The following is a 17,350-nucleotide window of genomic DNA, read 5'->3' as shown; positions in this document are numbered from 1 at the left end:
CTTTTATGCCAGATGTAATAGGACACACACCTTCCAAAAAGTTCAACTTTTGTCTCGTCAGTCCACAGAGTATTTTCCCAAAAGTCTTGGGGATCATCAAGATGTTTTCTGGCAAAACTGAGAGGAGCCTTTATGTTCTTTTTGCTCAGCAGTGGTTTTCGTCTTGGAACTCTGCCATGCAGGCCATTTTTGCCCAGTCTCTTTCTTATGGTGGAGTCATGAACACTGACCTTAACTGAGGCAAGTGAAGCCTACAGTTCTTTGGATGTTGTTGTGGGTTTTTTTGTGACCTCTTGGATGAGTCGTCGCTGCGCTCTTGGGGTAATTTTGGTCGACCGGCCACTCCTGGGAAGGTTCACCACTGTTCCATGTTTTCGCCATTTGTGGATAATGGCTCTCACTGTGGTTCGCTGGACTCCCAAAGTTTTAGAAATGGCTTTATAACCTTTTCCAGACTGATAAATCTCAATTACTCTGTTTCTCATTTGTTCCTGAATTTCTTTGGATCACAGCATGATGTCTAGCTTTTGAGGATCTTTTGGTCTACTTCACTTTGTCAGGCAGGTCCTATTTAAGTGATTTCTTGATTGAGAACGGGTGTGGCAGTAATCAGGCCTGGGTGTGGCTAGAGAAATTGAACTCAGCTTTCCAAAGATGTGATAAACCACAGTTGATTTATGTTTTAACAGGGGGGGCAATCACTTTTTCACACAGGGCCATGTAGGTTTGGATTTTTTTTTCCCTTAATAATAAAAACCTTCATTTAAAAACTGCATTTTGTGTTTACTTGTGTTATCTTTGTTTAATATTTCAATTTGTTTGATGATCTGAAACATTTCAGTGTGACAAACATGCAAAAAAATAAGAAATCAGGAAAGGGGCAAACACTTTTTCACACCACTCCCTTTTCCCTTTTTCTAGGGATGTTGCATTACAATTTTTATTATAATACTGTATATAGTATGGTGCCAGCTCAGACTTTTTGTAGTGAGATATTACTGGAAACTGAGATCTTATAGACATAACTTTTCTTCTGCATTTATTTATTCTTTGAAAGTGACAATTGACCCCTTTGCATTCTGATTCTGTTAATGTCTGCTTTGTCTACCAATATATCAGTGCTAAACTCTCCTACAGTGTGTACTAGTGACCAAGATTTTCTACAAAGGAAAAAATGTTGCCATAACATAGGAATCTCATTTTAAATAAGATTCGCTAATAAGCATTACTGTGTGGCAGGGTCCACCTTTGTAGAGACAGGAAAAAGAGTCTATTTAAAAAATAGACTTGGGTATTTATGTTGACACATTATTTACAAATTCTAGGCTAAATGAAGAAGTGGGGAAACAATCAAATGGCAAACTGAATGTTAGAACCAAATGTCACAACAAAATAATTTCAATCTAGGGATGTTGCATTACAATTTTTACTATACATTTTTAAACAAATTTATAACGAATATTACAAATAAAACAATTGTATTAGTAAGACTTTTTTTTAGAAAAGTACCATTTTTGGCACCATGTAACAAAGAAAATTGCTGGATCTTAACTTTTGCCCTGATTATTTGTTTTGGTTTCACACTAGATTTCAAAACTGAAAAGGTTAGGATTTTAAGCTGTCAGTTCAGGAGATTCTTTGAAGTCCACATACAGAACTCATGACTCACTTCAAGATCTGGGACATATGTCTGACCTTTACATAGTTATCTTTAAATACTATTTAATTAGTATTTAAAACAGAAAATATTCTGTCTGGGCAGTGGTGCAGTGGTTAGCATTTCTGCTTTGCAGTACAGGAGCCCTATCTGTGTAGAGTTTATACTGTATGTTCTCCCTGTGTTTGCAGGAGTTTCCTCCAGATGGTCCAGTTTCCTCATACAGTCCACTCATATACTGGTTGATTAATTGACTTCTGGGAAAACTGGCCCTTGGTGTGAGTGTTTCTGTGTGCTTACGTTTGTGTTGCAAAGTCTGCTATGCTTCTTATAGATGATCCTTTTCTGACAGCTTGCCTAAGATTTCATAACACTTAATTGCAATATGACCTAGTGACATGAGGTGGCAGCAAAGTATCGAAGTCTGGTTCCTCTGGTGCTTTCAAGAAAACAACCAAGACAGGAATAAAAAATTGGCACTACATTTATTGTTTTGTCTGAGCAGACATTATGTCTCAAGTAAGCGTGAAAGGTAAGGGTCGTCTGAATTTTTCCCTTGAAATATGGCTGTATAAGTACTCTTTGGCTTAAGAAAGAAATGTGCTTTGGAAACGAGACAGAAGAATTAACCAGAGGAAAACTATAACAGCTACATAGTTTATACATTTATACTTGCTCTAAAAATGAACAATTCACAGATTTTATTAGAACATTATTATTTATACCCCTTTTTGCCATGGAAAATGTCATCAGAGATCAGAGTAGTGGTTTCTGTTTCTGCTTAGCTGTCACATGAAAGCCTTCCGTCTTACCCTAGCAAAAGATGGGCAGCTGTTGACTAGGATTTGGCTTGTGTGACAGTTGTCGGTGGTTCATACCAGAGGGGAAGTGAACAAAAGCTGAAAAAAGTAAGGAGACAGCTGTTTTATTTCTTTACAAACTTGAATTTCATACAGTTTCTGTAGTTAGTACATGGTCCTGCATTTTTGTAAAAATAAAACCTTAAAGAAATGTTAAGGTTAAAGGTTAAAATTAAAGATTTAAGATTTTTACAACACTAAAAATTTGAAATAAAGTGTATGCTATATTAAATATACTGGACAAAATAATGGAAGCACAAAGCAATATATAAATACTTATTAACTAACAGGGAGTTGGGCCACCTTTTGCCTTTAGAACAATTTCAATCATTCTTGCAATATTGTTACAACGTTTTGAACTGTAGGATACTGGACCCTTTTTCATTAAGGAAAGTCTCCAGTTCATTGAGATATGAGGAAGGTAGAAAACTACTCCACACTCTGCAATCCAGAACTTCCCATAAAGATTCAATGATATTTAGATTTCAAGACTGGGGAGGCCATGAAAGGTGTTTGAGTTCATCCTGTGTTCATGAAACCTCTCCTGAATCTGTTTAGCACTGTGTATGGGGGTGTTATTTATTTCAATTCAATTCAACTTCAATTCAACTTTATTTATCATTATACTTACGTGCACAGTATAATGAAAAGTGTTTCTCATTAGTCACTCAGGTGCAGCATATAAATAAAATAGAAGATAAGACAATAGACAGTAATATAATAACAACAGTGTAATTACATAACATATAATCAAAACTATGCAAATATGCAAACAGAGAAAGAATACAACAGGACAAAAACAGTGCACAAGTGACTAATACAGTTTTAAGTACAATTTCAGCTTACATTCAGTTGTCGTGTACCGTATGTAGTGGTGTTGGAGTACAGTCATTGTGGGTACCAGCTTGACGGCTCTGGGGGAGAAGCTATTTTGGAGTCTAGTTGTGTGCAACTGGAGTGTCCAGAACCTTCTGCCAGATGGTAGGGGGACAAACAAGTTATGATTTGGGTGAGTGGGGTCAGACATAATTTTGGTGGCTTTTTTCAGACTTCTGGTGTTGTAGATTTCCTGGATGGATGGTAAGGCACTGGCGGTGATGTGTTGGGCAGTTTTGACCACCCGCTGCAGTGCCTTATGGTCGGATGCGGTGCACTTGCCGTACCAGACTGTGATGCAGCTGGTCAGTATGCTCTCCACCATACATCTGTAGAAGTTGGTGAGGATCTGTGGATGCAGGCGTATTTTCTTCAGCCTTCTCAGGAAGTACAGCCGCTGTTGTGCCTTCTTGATGAGACTGGAGGTGTGAGGTCCTTAAAGATGTGAACACCTAGGAATTTGAAGTTATTCACCATCTCCACCACAGACCCTTCAATGTAGATGGGGGAGTGGACTTTTTCTTGTCTCCTGAAGTCAACGATCAGCTCTTTGGTTTTGCTGATGTTGAGACATAGGTTGTTGGTTCGGCACCAGTCTTTAAGTTGTTTTATCTCCTCCCTGTTGGCAGTCTCATCATTGTCAGTGATCAGGCCCACGACTGTGGTATCGTCAGCATACTTGATGATGGTGTTTGTGCTGAACTTGGCAGTACAGTCGTGGGTGAACAGGGAATAAAGCAGTGGGCTGAGCACACAGCCTTGAGGGTGTTAAGGGTGAGTGTGTTGGAGGTGAGGTTGCCAATCCTGACAGTCTGGGGTCTGCTGGTGAGGAAGTCTAGGATCCAGCTACAGAGGGTAGCATATAAACCTAGAGCCCTGAGTTTGGTAGCAAGTTTTATGGGTATGATGGTGTTAAATGCTGAACTAAAGTCAATGAACAGCATCCTTGTATAGGTGTTCCTTTTATCCAGGTGGGTTAGTGTGGTGTGTAAAGCTATAGAGATTGCATCCTCTGTGGAGCGGTTTGTGCGATAGGCAAACTGGAGAGGATCCCGTGTTTTTGGAATGCTGGCTTTAATGTGCGGAATAAGTAGTTTTTCAAAGCACTTTTTTGCAGTACAGTGTTTGCACCACAGGGTGCATCTGGTTGCCTAAGATGACTTCATGTTCCTTGACCTTAATTCTGCCATGTAGAGTAATAATAAGACCCAATGATTCACAAGATATGGCTGTTCATACCATAACAGGTCTACCAGCATGATTAACAGTTGGGATGAGGCATTGTGGTTTGGAAGCTTACTTTGGCTTCCTCCAAACATAAGCCCATCCAGATGTAGGAAAAAGAGTAAAAGATGACTCATAAGAACATATTACTTTCTTCCACTGCTCAGAAGTCCAGGTTTTGAGCTCATTACATCATGTTATGCTTTGTACACATTGGTCTTGGTTACAAGCAGTTTCTGAATAGAAGCCCAAATAGTAGTTTGAAGCTTACAATGCACATTTTTTGTTAAGACTGGGTCACAGAGGTGTAGATTCAGTTCTGTGATAATTTCTGAGGCCATTGTTTTGTGTTTTTAGTAGCTATCCTGTCAAGTGTCCCTGTGAATGATATTTGACTTGTGATGGCTGCTGTTTGTTGTTTCTGTGACTGAATTGTGTCTGCAATTTGGGCAAGAACTATTTGACCTCTTTCAAAATCTGTTAGACATCTGATATTGCTTTAGAAATTCAATTATTAAAGTATTGATTTTTTTTACAGAAACATGTTGGTAATTAGTATTTCTATGAAACAGAATCCTTTTAAATTGTGACTTTTCTATTACTCTAAAATCTGAGTCCTTTTTTGTTAATGTATCCATTATTTTTTCCACCCCATGTAGTACAATGCCAGGTGTACAGTCTGCTTGATGGATGAACTTCTGACTCAGTGAATTCTGCTTGAACTTATTTTTGTTTAGCCCCTTTGTAGTAATTTCAAAAGGATTTAATGACTTAAAGATATCTAATCATCAATAGCTAAAGAGCTGGAAGAAATACTGTATTTTCAAGTGTTTTCACAAGTTAAGGAAATGTTAGCTAATTGAAATTAAGTGAGACCTAAAGAGCACAAAAGATAATCTGATGCTGGACCTTACAATATAACAATATTAATACCAGGGACAATACACATCCCTTTTGTTCTATAGTTCATTAGAAACTACAAATGAAAGAATAGAATAGAAAATTTTGTTTTCTTAAATGAAATCATTCACAGAGACAAACATAAACACATATTTTAACTTCATAAATATCTATTTTTTCTTTGTCAGGCAGCAGCCCATTGACTAACTTGAGATGTAGGTGAGACAACATTCTCAAAATGGCTTCAGTCGGGCTCACATTTCTGTTGCTGATCTCTGCTCTGTGTGGACGTCCTGCTGTAGCCAAGCACCCCAACAGCACCCTACTGTATGACAGAAACAACAGCATCCGCAACTGCAGCTGTGCCTCAGAGATCCAGCACTGCAGCCACGCTCAGGCCAACATTCTGTGCAGCTGCAGGACCATCCCACGCTCCAGCCTCAACTCAGTGAATGTGGGCCTGACCTACCAGGGTGGGCTGACGGTTTGGGTGGAGGACCCTTGGGTGCTTAAGGACCTAGTGAACCACAGCTGTGTGCAGGATCTCCGGCTGGCAGCCTGTGGGAGCAGCCCTCTGCCTCCAGAGTATCTCACCCTCTTTGACCTAAAGAGACTTCACATTTATAACAATGCCGCGGGCGTCCGTTTTCCTGAGCAGGGCCTCACTATCACCACCCTGGAGAGATCCCAAGAAATGTCCAATATTCCTCCATTTCAGGTTTCCTTCCTCAACGTTGCTTTGCTAAATGGCATCTCCTTACTGAAGGCATACAGTGTGAAAAACCTGCCTACCATTGGAGAATATTTCCCCAACCTCCCTCTACCTGTTTCTACAGAACCAGCTGAAAGTCAGCATTGTCAAGTGACCTTCATCTACTAGCCTGGCTAAACTGCCTTGAAGATTCAGTAGTTTGGAAGCCGCCAGTGAACTGTTTAACACCTTAATGCAGATGTTGCACAGCAGGGGACCTGATGAGCTATTATTTAAACAAACCAATGATTAGTTTGATCAATTATGAATTATTCACGTCACTTCGAAAACCTGGACACTGTTATGCTGCAGAATTAGAGTTAGACGCTAATGATATTTCAGATTGCATGGAGATTGCAGGTTCAGATCCAGACTACTCTGACCATAATATTTTTTATGAAATAAATACAAACATATTAGGCTGTAGACATACAACCAAACTTTATGGGAAATGTGTTTGTTTCTTCAGTGTATTTTATACTTGAACCACATGGTACTCTAACCTAATTTAGGCCCTCTTCATAGGCTAAAATAATTACGTTCACATGCTGATGAATTCCTATGGGATTTACTACAGACAATATTGATGATCTAGCACATTTCATAATATGATACAGTGGATTTTTTACAGTAAGATGTTTATTGTAATTATTAGCTAGTGTCCCAGCTCGTGATCACTTGACAATAGAGCCTAATGGGAACACTGACTGCTGACCTTTACTATTTTCTAGGTAGATCAGTTATTTTTCTAACTGGAAATGTTAGCATTGTTTATGGCCTTATGCCAAAAGCATTGATCTATAATATTGAAAATTGTACTACTGCTTTATCTATGTACTGATGTATTTGCTTTTGGGTTTGAAAATCAAATTGTCTGCATAAAAACAAAATACTGTAAAAAATAAGTAATGAAATCCAAACTGCTATTTTTTTGTACTAGAAACAAAGCAACTGGAAATCATTTGACTTCAATCATCTACTATATTTTACCAATTTAGTTTAACTTTTGCTGTGCAGTAAATATTAAAAGTAACACACCGAGTAAATGCATGATGTACTAGAACCTTAGCAACACTATAACAATATATAAGTCTATTAAATTTAAAAAACAAAGTATCAGAGATGTCACAGTACAACTAGCAAGTAATGGGACTGATTCATGCATTAAAGTGGCCATCAAAAGTATTCACCCCCCTTGGCCTTTTTCACATTTTACTCTGTTACAATGTGATAAATACAATCACAATGTATTTATTTGAGATAGTTTTGCCATTGATCAACACAAAACACTCAATTATCTTAAAGTGAAAACAAAATTCTACAGATCCTCCAAAATTAAATATAAATATAGAACAGAAAATAAGTGATTGCTTAAGTATTCCCCCCTTTTACTATGACACACCTAAAAAGACCAAATGTCCTTGGAAGTCACATGATTTTGTTGAATGGAGTCCACCTGTGCACAATAAGGATGTTTCACACGAGTTCAGGATACATATACTGTACCAATCTCTGGGAGGTCCCACAGTTGATTAGCACAGCTCCTTCAACAACTATCAAAGACAAAGGAATTTTTAAAGTAAATCTGGGACGAGGTCATTGAAAAGCACTGATCAGGGGAAGGGAATAATAAAATTTCCATGGCATCACATATCCCTCAACGTACAGTAAGGTACATTATAAAAAAATGTAGAGAATATGACAAAACAGTGAAACTGTGAAGAACAATGACTAAGATGGGAGACACTGTGCATATGACTATTGCCTAAATGCTTTACAAATTTCTGCTTCATGAGACAGTCACAAAAAAGTCACATCAAATCTTGACTACACTTTTCCAGAAGACATGTGAAAGAATCTGAGACCAAGTACAAGAAGACGCGGTGGTCTGTTGAGACCAAAATGTACTATTTTGGTCTCAACGGTAAGCATTATGTTTGGCACAAGTATAACAGTGAACATAATCCTGAGAACACCATTCTACTGTGAAGCATAATGGTGGCAGTATCATGCTATGGAATGCTTTGCTTCATCATTGCTTAGAGGAAAACCTTCGGCAGCCTGCAAGAGACTTGGAGACACTTTATGGAGTGTTTTCTGTCAGTTAGTGGCAAAAACACACAGTTAAATAGATCATGATTCCATATTGAAACAAATAAAATGTAAAAAAAATCCAGGGGGTTGAAATCTTTTGATAACCACTGTAAATGTTATCAATTTGCGGAACAAAACATGTTACTAATCTGATTAAATGGAAAGCAATAAACTTATAAAACAGAGAACTGTTTGAAAAGGACAAAGTTGAAGGGGACAAAGTCTAACCAGACAGCTTCCGAAGCCTTTAATTTAAAAAAAGATTAAATAGGATTTAGTATCAACAATGTAACAGTTTCTGAGTTGTCCTAAAATGCCTTTTGCCAGTTACTTGTCATTGTGGGAGTGATTAACAATGTAGGTAATCAATTAATGGTAAACATTAATAGCTGTTTAACCAGAAACAAGGGCAAGCAGATCGAAGGGCTGCTGCTTAAATTTCTGAGGGTTGAAGTTGTTGTGAACAAAACACTTGATATATTTTTGAAACTCAGAGCTGAGTTTAGAAACAAGTTGACCTAAAGTTGAAATATGATAGAAGGTAAATATGATCTCTAATCTCCAATACTAATTGACCAGTTTACTTGGAGCTCAGTTGTAATCAAAGCCAGCAGACACAGGGACCTGGGTTGGGAACCACTGCTGTAGGTTACACAGAGCTGAGTGTAATGACAATTGCAGTGCTATATTGGGAAACACTGGGTATTCTTCAGAAATGTAAGAAAACAGGCCCTGTAAGTGGTGATTGATTCAATAAACTGTATAATTTTGAAATGCTTACTGTTGCTGAGTCCTTCAGCAATAGAACTACATTTATTTTAGGGGGACACATGTGTAAGAGTCAGGTCTGTACCTGACAGGAACTGTCTGTGGCAGCACTAGAATTATCCTTATAAAGTTCTGCACCTTCAACATTGTGAAATGGCAAGAGTTTGTATTAATTTTTATTGCATATATGTGCATTCCTGGTATGTAAATTACATCTTTTTAAGTTCTTATCACACTTTTCTCCTCCTTTCACTTTACCTCCCACCATTCCTTGGTGTGCAGCCATCACCAAGGATCATCAAACTTAAGACTGACGAACTCCACCAATGCATCATGCACGAGCTGAACACCTCCTACACCGCTTTGGTGTTTCCCTTGTGTCCTTAAAACCTGAGCAGGAATCTAGGCTTATGCAACTCAGCAACTATGACTGTTCAGCCATCTGCAGCAGAAACCAGTTCTCTGAAGTCACCATAGTTGACTGATCAGCCACAGCGATGGGTACACATATTGGAGTGAGATAGAGCATCTGAGAAGGTGGTACCATGACAGCAACCTGAATGTGAACAAGACAAAAAAATATGGACTTGTGGACTTCAGGAGACCCAGATGGAGTCAAGCCCCAATCATTATCAATGGCACAACAGTGGAAACTGTCAGCTGCTTCAGATTCCTCAGACTGCAGATCTCCACCAATCTGCAGCCCAATCTATCATTCAGGATCCCAAAATACTGGCCACAAACTGTTCTCCCTCTTACACTCTAACAAGTGGTACCACATCATTAAAGCATGGACCTTAAGAATAGCTTCCAACCTATAGCAGTATGCATAATTATCAGCCAGCTGTGTAATGCTTCAGAATTCAGTGCACCTCTGCACTCTTTGCTTTTTACTGGCTACTATCTAGTGTCCTGTGTGTTCATTGTTCTGTACTATCTCTGTGTGATTGTCATCATTTATTATTTACTGTTTTGTAATGTACTGTGTACATTGTGTTGTGTTGTCTATTGTATTGTGCATGTCAGAGAAAACAGTGATTTTCCTATCATTAAATCATTATGTTTTCCACTAACTGTAGCTGTATGAATTATTACTATTTCCGTGCAATCGGACTACTACCATGATTCTAATTCTATTTCTGACAGCCTATCTGCTTTGTTTTGGAATTGAGGTGCACTTCAAAACCATTTGATACAGTATATCCTGTTTTTTTTTTCCATTTTTTGTTGTGTCATCCTGGATTCCACCATAATGTCATTAAGGTACACCTCGTTGCCATTACAGTTTAAACAGTGAAAGGTTGGATTGTCACAGGAAGCAATTACCTTCTACAGATCTGTAATTGGGAGAGTTTTGACTCCATCACTCCATCACTGTGTGGTATAGCAACACTTCTGTCAAGGACAAGAAGTACCTAGAGAGAGTAATGTATATATATTCCTATGTGGATACACTCACCCGCTCTAGACTGAAACACAAAGCTCTAAAGATCCTTGTCAACCCTTCCCACACTGCCCAATCTCTGTTTACTTCTCTCCTCTCTGGTACGCAGCTCAGGTCTATTAAGATAAGGACTGCTACGTTCTGTAACAGCACCTACCCAGACACTGTGAGATGCATACACTCTGCACTTTTTGAAACGTTTGCATAGCTCATTGTAACAATATCAAGCTCAATGAAGATCAACTTCCTTCCCTCTGGGCACATCACTACAGTACATCTGGCCTTAAGGGTGTTTGTACAACCTCAGGAAATTGCAGTCCTCCTCTAAGATCTATTCTCATGTCCCACAATGGAGCTTTATGCAGGATATAATCCTTGATTTTCCCTGACTTTGTCCACTTCTCACCCTCCCTGACAAATGCAACTGTGTTTGTAGACCCTCCATGAGCTTGCTGTTTCTTCCGTCTCTCCTTCTCCAGGATGTTGGCTGGTGTCATGAAGACCTTGTCATGACCATGTCATGTGCCATGGTACCCCTCTCTCCACAGAGCCTTCAGAGTGGATCTTCCTTCATACCCCACTTGTACAGATTTATTGGTGATGGGAGGGTGTCATTGACTGCAATAGAACACCAGGAAAGAGATGCAAAAAGCTCCAACCTCCACAATTCTGTCCACGTCACTCTTCTTTCAGAAAGATTCCACTTTGTCCATGTTTCCTGCACCCCCAGCTCCACTGATCTGGACCTTCAGCTCTTCTTCTCCTGATTCCTCACTTCTTCCTGTACCATATCTCTCCTCTCTTTTAATCTAGATTTTCCCCACTGATGTAAATGTATTTTTCCCAGACCTTGTCTGTCAGGACATGGGTTTCTAAAGATGTCCTGAAGCTTTAATGTATTCTGTGCTTGGGTCAAAGAGTCCACAGCAGCCCACTTATTTCCTGATCTGTTAATGATTCCTGCCCCTCTGATCAGGCTATCTCTGGAGTTTCTAAAGGACATCTCCACCCTGCTTTTTGAATTCCACCTTAAATTGTTCCACACCTGAAGACAGGGGGAGTTAGAGCTGTCCTGATCTTATATAAAACCCCACTGATGTGAAGCTTGGTCAGATTCCCAGCCTTTTGGAGGTGCTTATTCATCTTTCTCTCCACTCTTTCCACCATTGTGTCACGGTTATAGCCCCCCCTCCTTAAGGGTGCTCCAGCTCTTTCACTTTAGACTTTATTCTGTGCACCTGATTCCTATTCCCAGCCCACCTTAAAAGCCAGGCGCTGACGCTCATCCGGGCTCTGCATCTGGTTTCCGTGCCGTGCGAGTCCGGGACCTGGAAGCGCCTGGTCCCATTAAGGTTTTAATCTCTGTTCCCGTTCCTGTTCCCTGTCCGCCAGTTCCGACCCAGTTTCTGGTTTTAATTCCTAGTTTTGATGGATCTCCTGGTTTTGGACTTACCCTTGTGTTTTGGATACCCTCTAAGGATTACTCTTTTAGATTGTTTGCCCCGGCCACACCTCCCCCGTGCACCAGCGCATTTTGGACACGCCCCCCTGTTTTCAGCCCCGTATTCCCGCATGACGTTTTCCCAGTGTTTCCCCACTTCTTCGGATTGTGTCGTCCGCATAGGGTCCGGAAAGAACTGTTCATACACATTGTCAGGGGTATGTCATGTACTGTTAGCAGCCACAGGAGTCTATGTTGTAGCCCATGTTGATAAAGCCAATCTTCCTCAGCCACACACTTACCTGCGATTCTGTTTTTCTGACATTTACCCTGTCCAATAATGTCTCGCCAAACCACTTACCCAACCATTTGACTGCATCTGCCTCAATTGAATAAATGGCTTCACCTTGGATCTGGAGTTTGAATCTATTGGTCACTCCACCTTTCCAGATCACCATACATCTTGACTTCCTTGGTTTGAACTTCATTCTCGCCAGGTTGCCAAATCCTCTAGTTCTTTTAAAAACCACCTTGCTTGTACTTCAGATGTAATTGTTACCATAAGATCAACCATGCCTAAGGGCAGGAAAGTGAGTGCCCAATTGTATTGAGGTCCCCGGGCCTGATCTCCTGCTGTTGTTATTATAAGGTTCATTCCTATTATGATTTAGATTGGGGAGATAGTACAGCGTGTTGTAAACTATGTTGCTTTAAACCATAACTTGATTCCTCCCTAGTAGCTGATAATTATTCCCTTGATGTGGTGTAAGATAGACAGTGCTCCAATGCAGCCCAAATCAAGCTATGCAGGATGGATCCATATGCGTTAGCCAGGTCTAGCCTGTCTTTTCTGTCAGGTCTCTTCTACTGGACTTCACCTCCTGGATAATGTAACAGGTGCTCCAAGTCTCCTGAAAAGCCTGGGATTCCCCCTTTCTGTATACATGTGTCAACATACTTGTTCTTGGTTATGTATGTTGACAACCTTGTGGCTAACATTGAGAAGAAGATCTTCCCCTCCATGCTAAGAAGTGAGATCATTCTAGACTGTCCAATACATGAGGAGTCTTTCTCCTTAGGAACAAAGCAGCTCTCTGCCCTCTTCCATCTTGATGTATTGTCCCTGTCACGCACTCTGCAGCCATAGGGCGCTCCTACTCTGTCCTGTCCCTAGTTTCCTGTGCTTTGCTGTCCTTCCGGTGTCTCTCTCTCTGGGGCTATATATTTCTGAGTCTCTCATTCACCTTCGCTCAGCATTGACGTTCGGATGTCCTGAGACCCGCCTAACACCAGGTCGCCCCATGTCCGCTGCCTGAGGGCACTGGTTTCTATATGACCCCTGAACTGCTGAGTCCGGGCTAATCCCCCGTTCCGCTGCTACGCATTGGGTCTTTTACCGCTCTCCTGCCTCTCCACGGTTCGTCCTTTCCGACATCTGTGACAGTCCTCTTCTTTCATGTTGATGGAAATAGTTTCCACAGCCTTCAGAGAAACATTGGGTAGTTCTTATATACCTTAAAGGGGATCCTACTTGGGCCTGGGGCAGATCCTGATCTTGCTTCTTTCACCACTTCTTGGACTTCTTTCCAGGACAGTTCACTGATGTTTAAATCCTTTGTTGGTTCTTTTACTCTACTAATCCTTGGGTTCTTTCCTTAAACTTCCTTCCTTTGGAACTTCTCTGCAATTCTCTTAAATTATCTGTTCATGATTTTGATCTCAAGCTTCATATGTCTCTCTCTCTCATCCTAGCGTTAATCCTGCATCAGCAGGGTCCGCTTGTCGAGAATACACCAACCGGCGCGTCGCTCCGTCTGCCATCGGAATGGGGGGGAGGGGGGGGACAAAGTAATGTAGCCAATTCATAGAGGGGGATTATTAGGAGGCATAGGAAATTTGTCCAGGACGCCGGGGTTACACCCCTACTCTTTTCAAGAAACACCCTGGGATTTTTAATGACCACAGAGAGTCAGGACCTCGGTTTTATGTCTCATCTGAAGGACAGCGCCTGTTTACAGTATAGTGTCCCCGTCACTACACTGGGGCATTAGGACCCACATGGACCGCAGGGTTAGCACCCCCTGCTGGCCTCACTAACACCTCTTCCAGCAGCAACCTTAATTTTTCCCAGGAGGTCTCTCATCCAGGTACTGACCAGAATCAAACCTGCTTAGCTTAAGTGGGCTGCCAATTGTAATTTGCAGGGTAACATGGCTGCTGGCCCTTCATATGTCTCTCTCCTTTCTATTAATTTGCTTTCCTATTCCAATCTTACCTTTCTTTACTTCTATACCAAAGCGTTTCTTTGTCAAGTTGTAAGACTTGTTGTAGGTGTATTAACTTGATGTTCAACTAACCCCTAGAGTTGCATCCAGTATCCTGTTGGGTCTTCATCCAATTGTTTCCATTTTGTGATGTTGCTCGCCTTGGGGCAGTTGATCCTTTTTCTGATTCGTGATTGGTAATGGGTCTCTAATGTAGCATCAGTCGACCTCCTTTCATGGTTTGGAGGTGGCATAGGTGCTGGGAGATCTCCAAAACTGTGGGATGCTTCCTGACTGGAGTCCTCCTTCATCTCACCAGTAATTATTGCACCGGGTGCTGGACCTGTGCCTTCACTTTCCTACAATTGGTTTTTGCTTGATGTATCCTCAACCCACTGATGTTCTCATATACCTTGCATTTACCATAGTTTCTGTCTTGTAGAATTTCTCATCCTTCTTCCACTCGAGAGACTCTGATGATATTCCTCAATTTCTGTAACCTTGCTGGTGCCCTGTTGTGAGTGCTGTGCATGAGGTTGCTGATCCCATACACCCACACCAGTCTTTCCTGGACTTCATCTGTCTTTCTAGTGTCATAGATCTTCCTCAGTTGCCATCCTGTATTTCCTGGAAGTCACTGTATATCCAGAGAATGGCTTCTTGTATTGTATGTCTTGTTTTAAATGTCCCTGTTCCCCAATCTAGAACCCCCATGTCTAACAAAGGCTGCACCCTGGACTTAGTAATGACAAATGGCTCTTTTGTTTCCCATCTTTTCTGGAACTAGGGCTTTTTTTATCTCATCACCATGCAATTCTCTTTGATTTAGAATGTCCTGTCTCACACTCTTTACCCTTATGCTCTGTAAGTTTTTGCAACTGGTGATCAGTTGACCAGACTAGATGTGCTGATTCATTGCCGTGTTTTTCTAACTCTGTTATTCTGGAAGACAAGGTATAAGTGTTTAATGGCTCTCTCTTAACTACTCATGACACCTTAGCCTCTCTTAAAACATGAACCATCTCCTTTACCCGCTCTGCCACATGGAATGTGACCACTTGCTCTCAATGAAGGCAGTATCCCACAAACTAGAGTGTAGGTGGTGTCTTCCTGGCTTGAATGTACATCTTCAGTCTTGGAAGGAGCATCTAGTCTGCTAGATCCAGTTATTTCTCCCTTATCATTGAGAACAACCATAACAATCCTAGATACCTGTTCTCAGCCATCAATATACTGCTTAAGCCAAAGTACCCTACTACATTACCTGCTTCTTCCCAACTTTCTTAATGTTATTTAGTACTGAGATTGACAACATAGGACATCACATTGTCTGCACAATGCATGTCAGTACTACACCTCCTCACATGCTTAGTTGCATGCTTAGTTTTGCTGATTCCCTTTTTCACCTGTTTCTCTCAAATTGACACTGCATGCTTTGTGAATTTGTATTGCATATGAAACCTACCACTTGTTTATTAAATCCAATTTCTGCTGTTTAATTTCAGTCCAGATCCAGACCCTCTTCCCTGTTGTCCTCAATCTAATAAATGACTCCTTGAGCACTGGAGTGGTACCAACGGCCTTTAAAACAATTGCAATTACCCCTGTGCCAAACAAAAATATGATCAAAACACATTTCCATCCTATATCCAACCTACCTTATCTAGTTCAAATTTTAAATTCAATTAAACAGCCATCTCATTGCAAACTGGTTTCACACAGTTAAACAACACAGAAACTGCTCTGATCTTTTGATCTTTGATCAAAAAATGATCTTTTTATGGCTTCTGATTCCCATTCTCTATCTATTCTCATTCTCCTTGACTTCAGTGTTTCTTATGACACTGTTAACTGTGACATCTTACTTTCACATCTTGAGACTGTGTTTAGAGTTTCTGACCTTGCTCTTAAATGAGTCAACTCTTATTGATTCGTCTCCTTGGGGGTTTCAGTTCTGAAGTTGGATTTCTTAAATCTGGTGTGCTTCAGAGATCAATATTGAGCTCCCTACTATTCAGCATTTACTGTACATGTGCACACTTGATCAGCTATTAAAATTACATGATCAATTATATTATTATATCTATAGATTTGATCTTTTCAGACACCAAAATAGACAGCATGTTTATTTTTGAGACACACTCACACCTTAGGCCAATTTTCCCAGAAGGCAATAAGCCTACCAGTATGTCTTTGGACTGTGGGGGGAAACCACTATGTAATACTAAGAATGTGCCACTGTGCTACCCTTGCTGTCTAACTTATTTTAGGAAATTAAAATCATTCTCTCCTAGTCTGGTGACGCATTGTTAGGATAGAAAGATTGATTCCCTTTCATCTTCGGGCATTAATGTCTTGAAAGAAGATTTCTGAGTCATACTCATATTCCTTTTTTTGATTCAGGTTGGATTTGTCTTTTTGGCCTTTTAAGGTGTTTCATAGTGCCACAGATAACAGGGGCAGAATTCTGTGTTTCTGGGTCTTTGGAATGCAGGGCTCTGAGACATAGACTTCTATATACATGTACATGTTAGAGTGTAACTGGTGCATGTTGTTTAACATTTTGTGTTATGTAGCTCTGTTACTGCTTGTTTTTTTAAAATGTTTTGACAATGATTTTATTACACTTTCACAGATAATACAAAAAACACATGCCTCAGAATTTACCACTTGGATAGATAAGATAAGATCAGATAAGATCACTTTATTAGCCATATACAATTTCTTGTATAAGGAATTTGTCTTTTCGCACACCCCAACTCTCCATGAGACAAACAGACAGGGAGAGAAGCTTGGGTTCAGAGCACAGGGTCAGCCATTAATACAGCGCCCCTGGAGCAGTTGGGGTTGAGGGCCTTGCTCAGGGGCCCAATGGAGTAGGATTCCTCTGCTGGCCATGGGATACAAACCGGCAACCTTCCAGCCACAGGCCAGATTCTTAGCCACAGAGCCACCGCTCCGCCCCTATATTTTATTTAACCACTCCCCCTAATTTTGTAATAAGCATCTAGTAATTTTTTGTATATTAATTCAATTACATACTGACTTGAAATGTGTTGATGCATGTTGTT

At 40.4% G+C, this 17,350-nt stretch overlaps 1 protein-coding gene across 4 annotated transcripts in view; it reads left to right on the top strand.

The window, feature by feature from the left end:
• LOC102694173 (exosomal polycystin-1-interacting protein) overlaps nucleotides 1–10,199 on the top strand; it is a 28,199-nt gene extending 18,000 nt beyond the window's left edge. For 2 of the 4 annotated variants that reach the window (XM_069179130.1, XM_015363542.2), the window contains exon 2: nucleotides 5,706–10,199. In XM_069179130.1, the coding sequence (XP_069035231.1) occupies nucleotides 5,756–6,397 (642 nt within the window). In that variant the 5' untranslated portion in view covers nucleotides 5,706–5,755 and the 3' untranslated portion in view covers nucleotides 6,398–10,199. Of the gene's footprint in view, nucleotides 1–2,503; nucleotides 2,566–5,260; nucleotides 5,324–5,705 lie in introns of those variants that run through there. The other 2 variants (XM_069179131.1, XM_015363544.2) reach the window with 2 other exon arrangements.
• Nucleotides 10,200–17,350: the final 7,151 nt, after the last annotated feature.

This window comes from Lepisosteus oculatus, chromosome 15 (genome assembly GCF_040954835.1).
Source record: "Lepisosteus oculatus isolate fLepOcu1 chromosome 15, fLepOcu1.hap2, whole genome shotgun sequence".
NCBI classification, from domain to species: Eukaryota; Metazoa; Chordata; class Actinopteri; order Semionotiformes; family Lepisosteidae; genus Lepisosteus; species Lepisosteus oculatus.
This window is presented reverse-complemented; position numbering and strand designations above follow the sequence as displayed.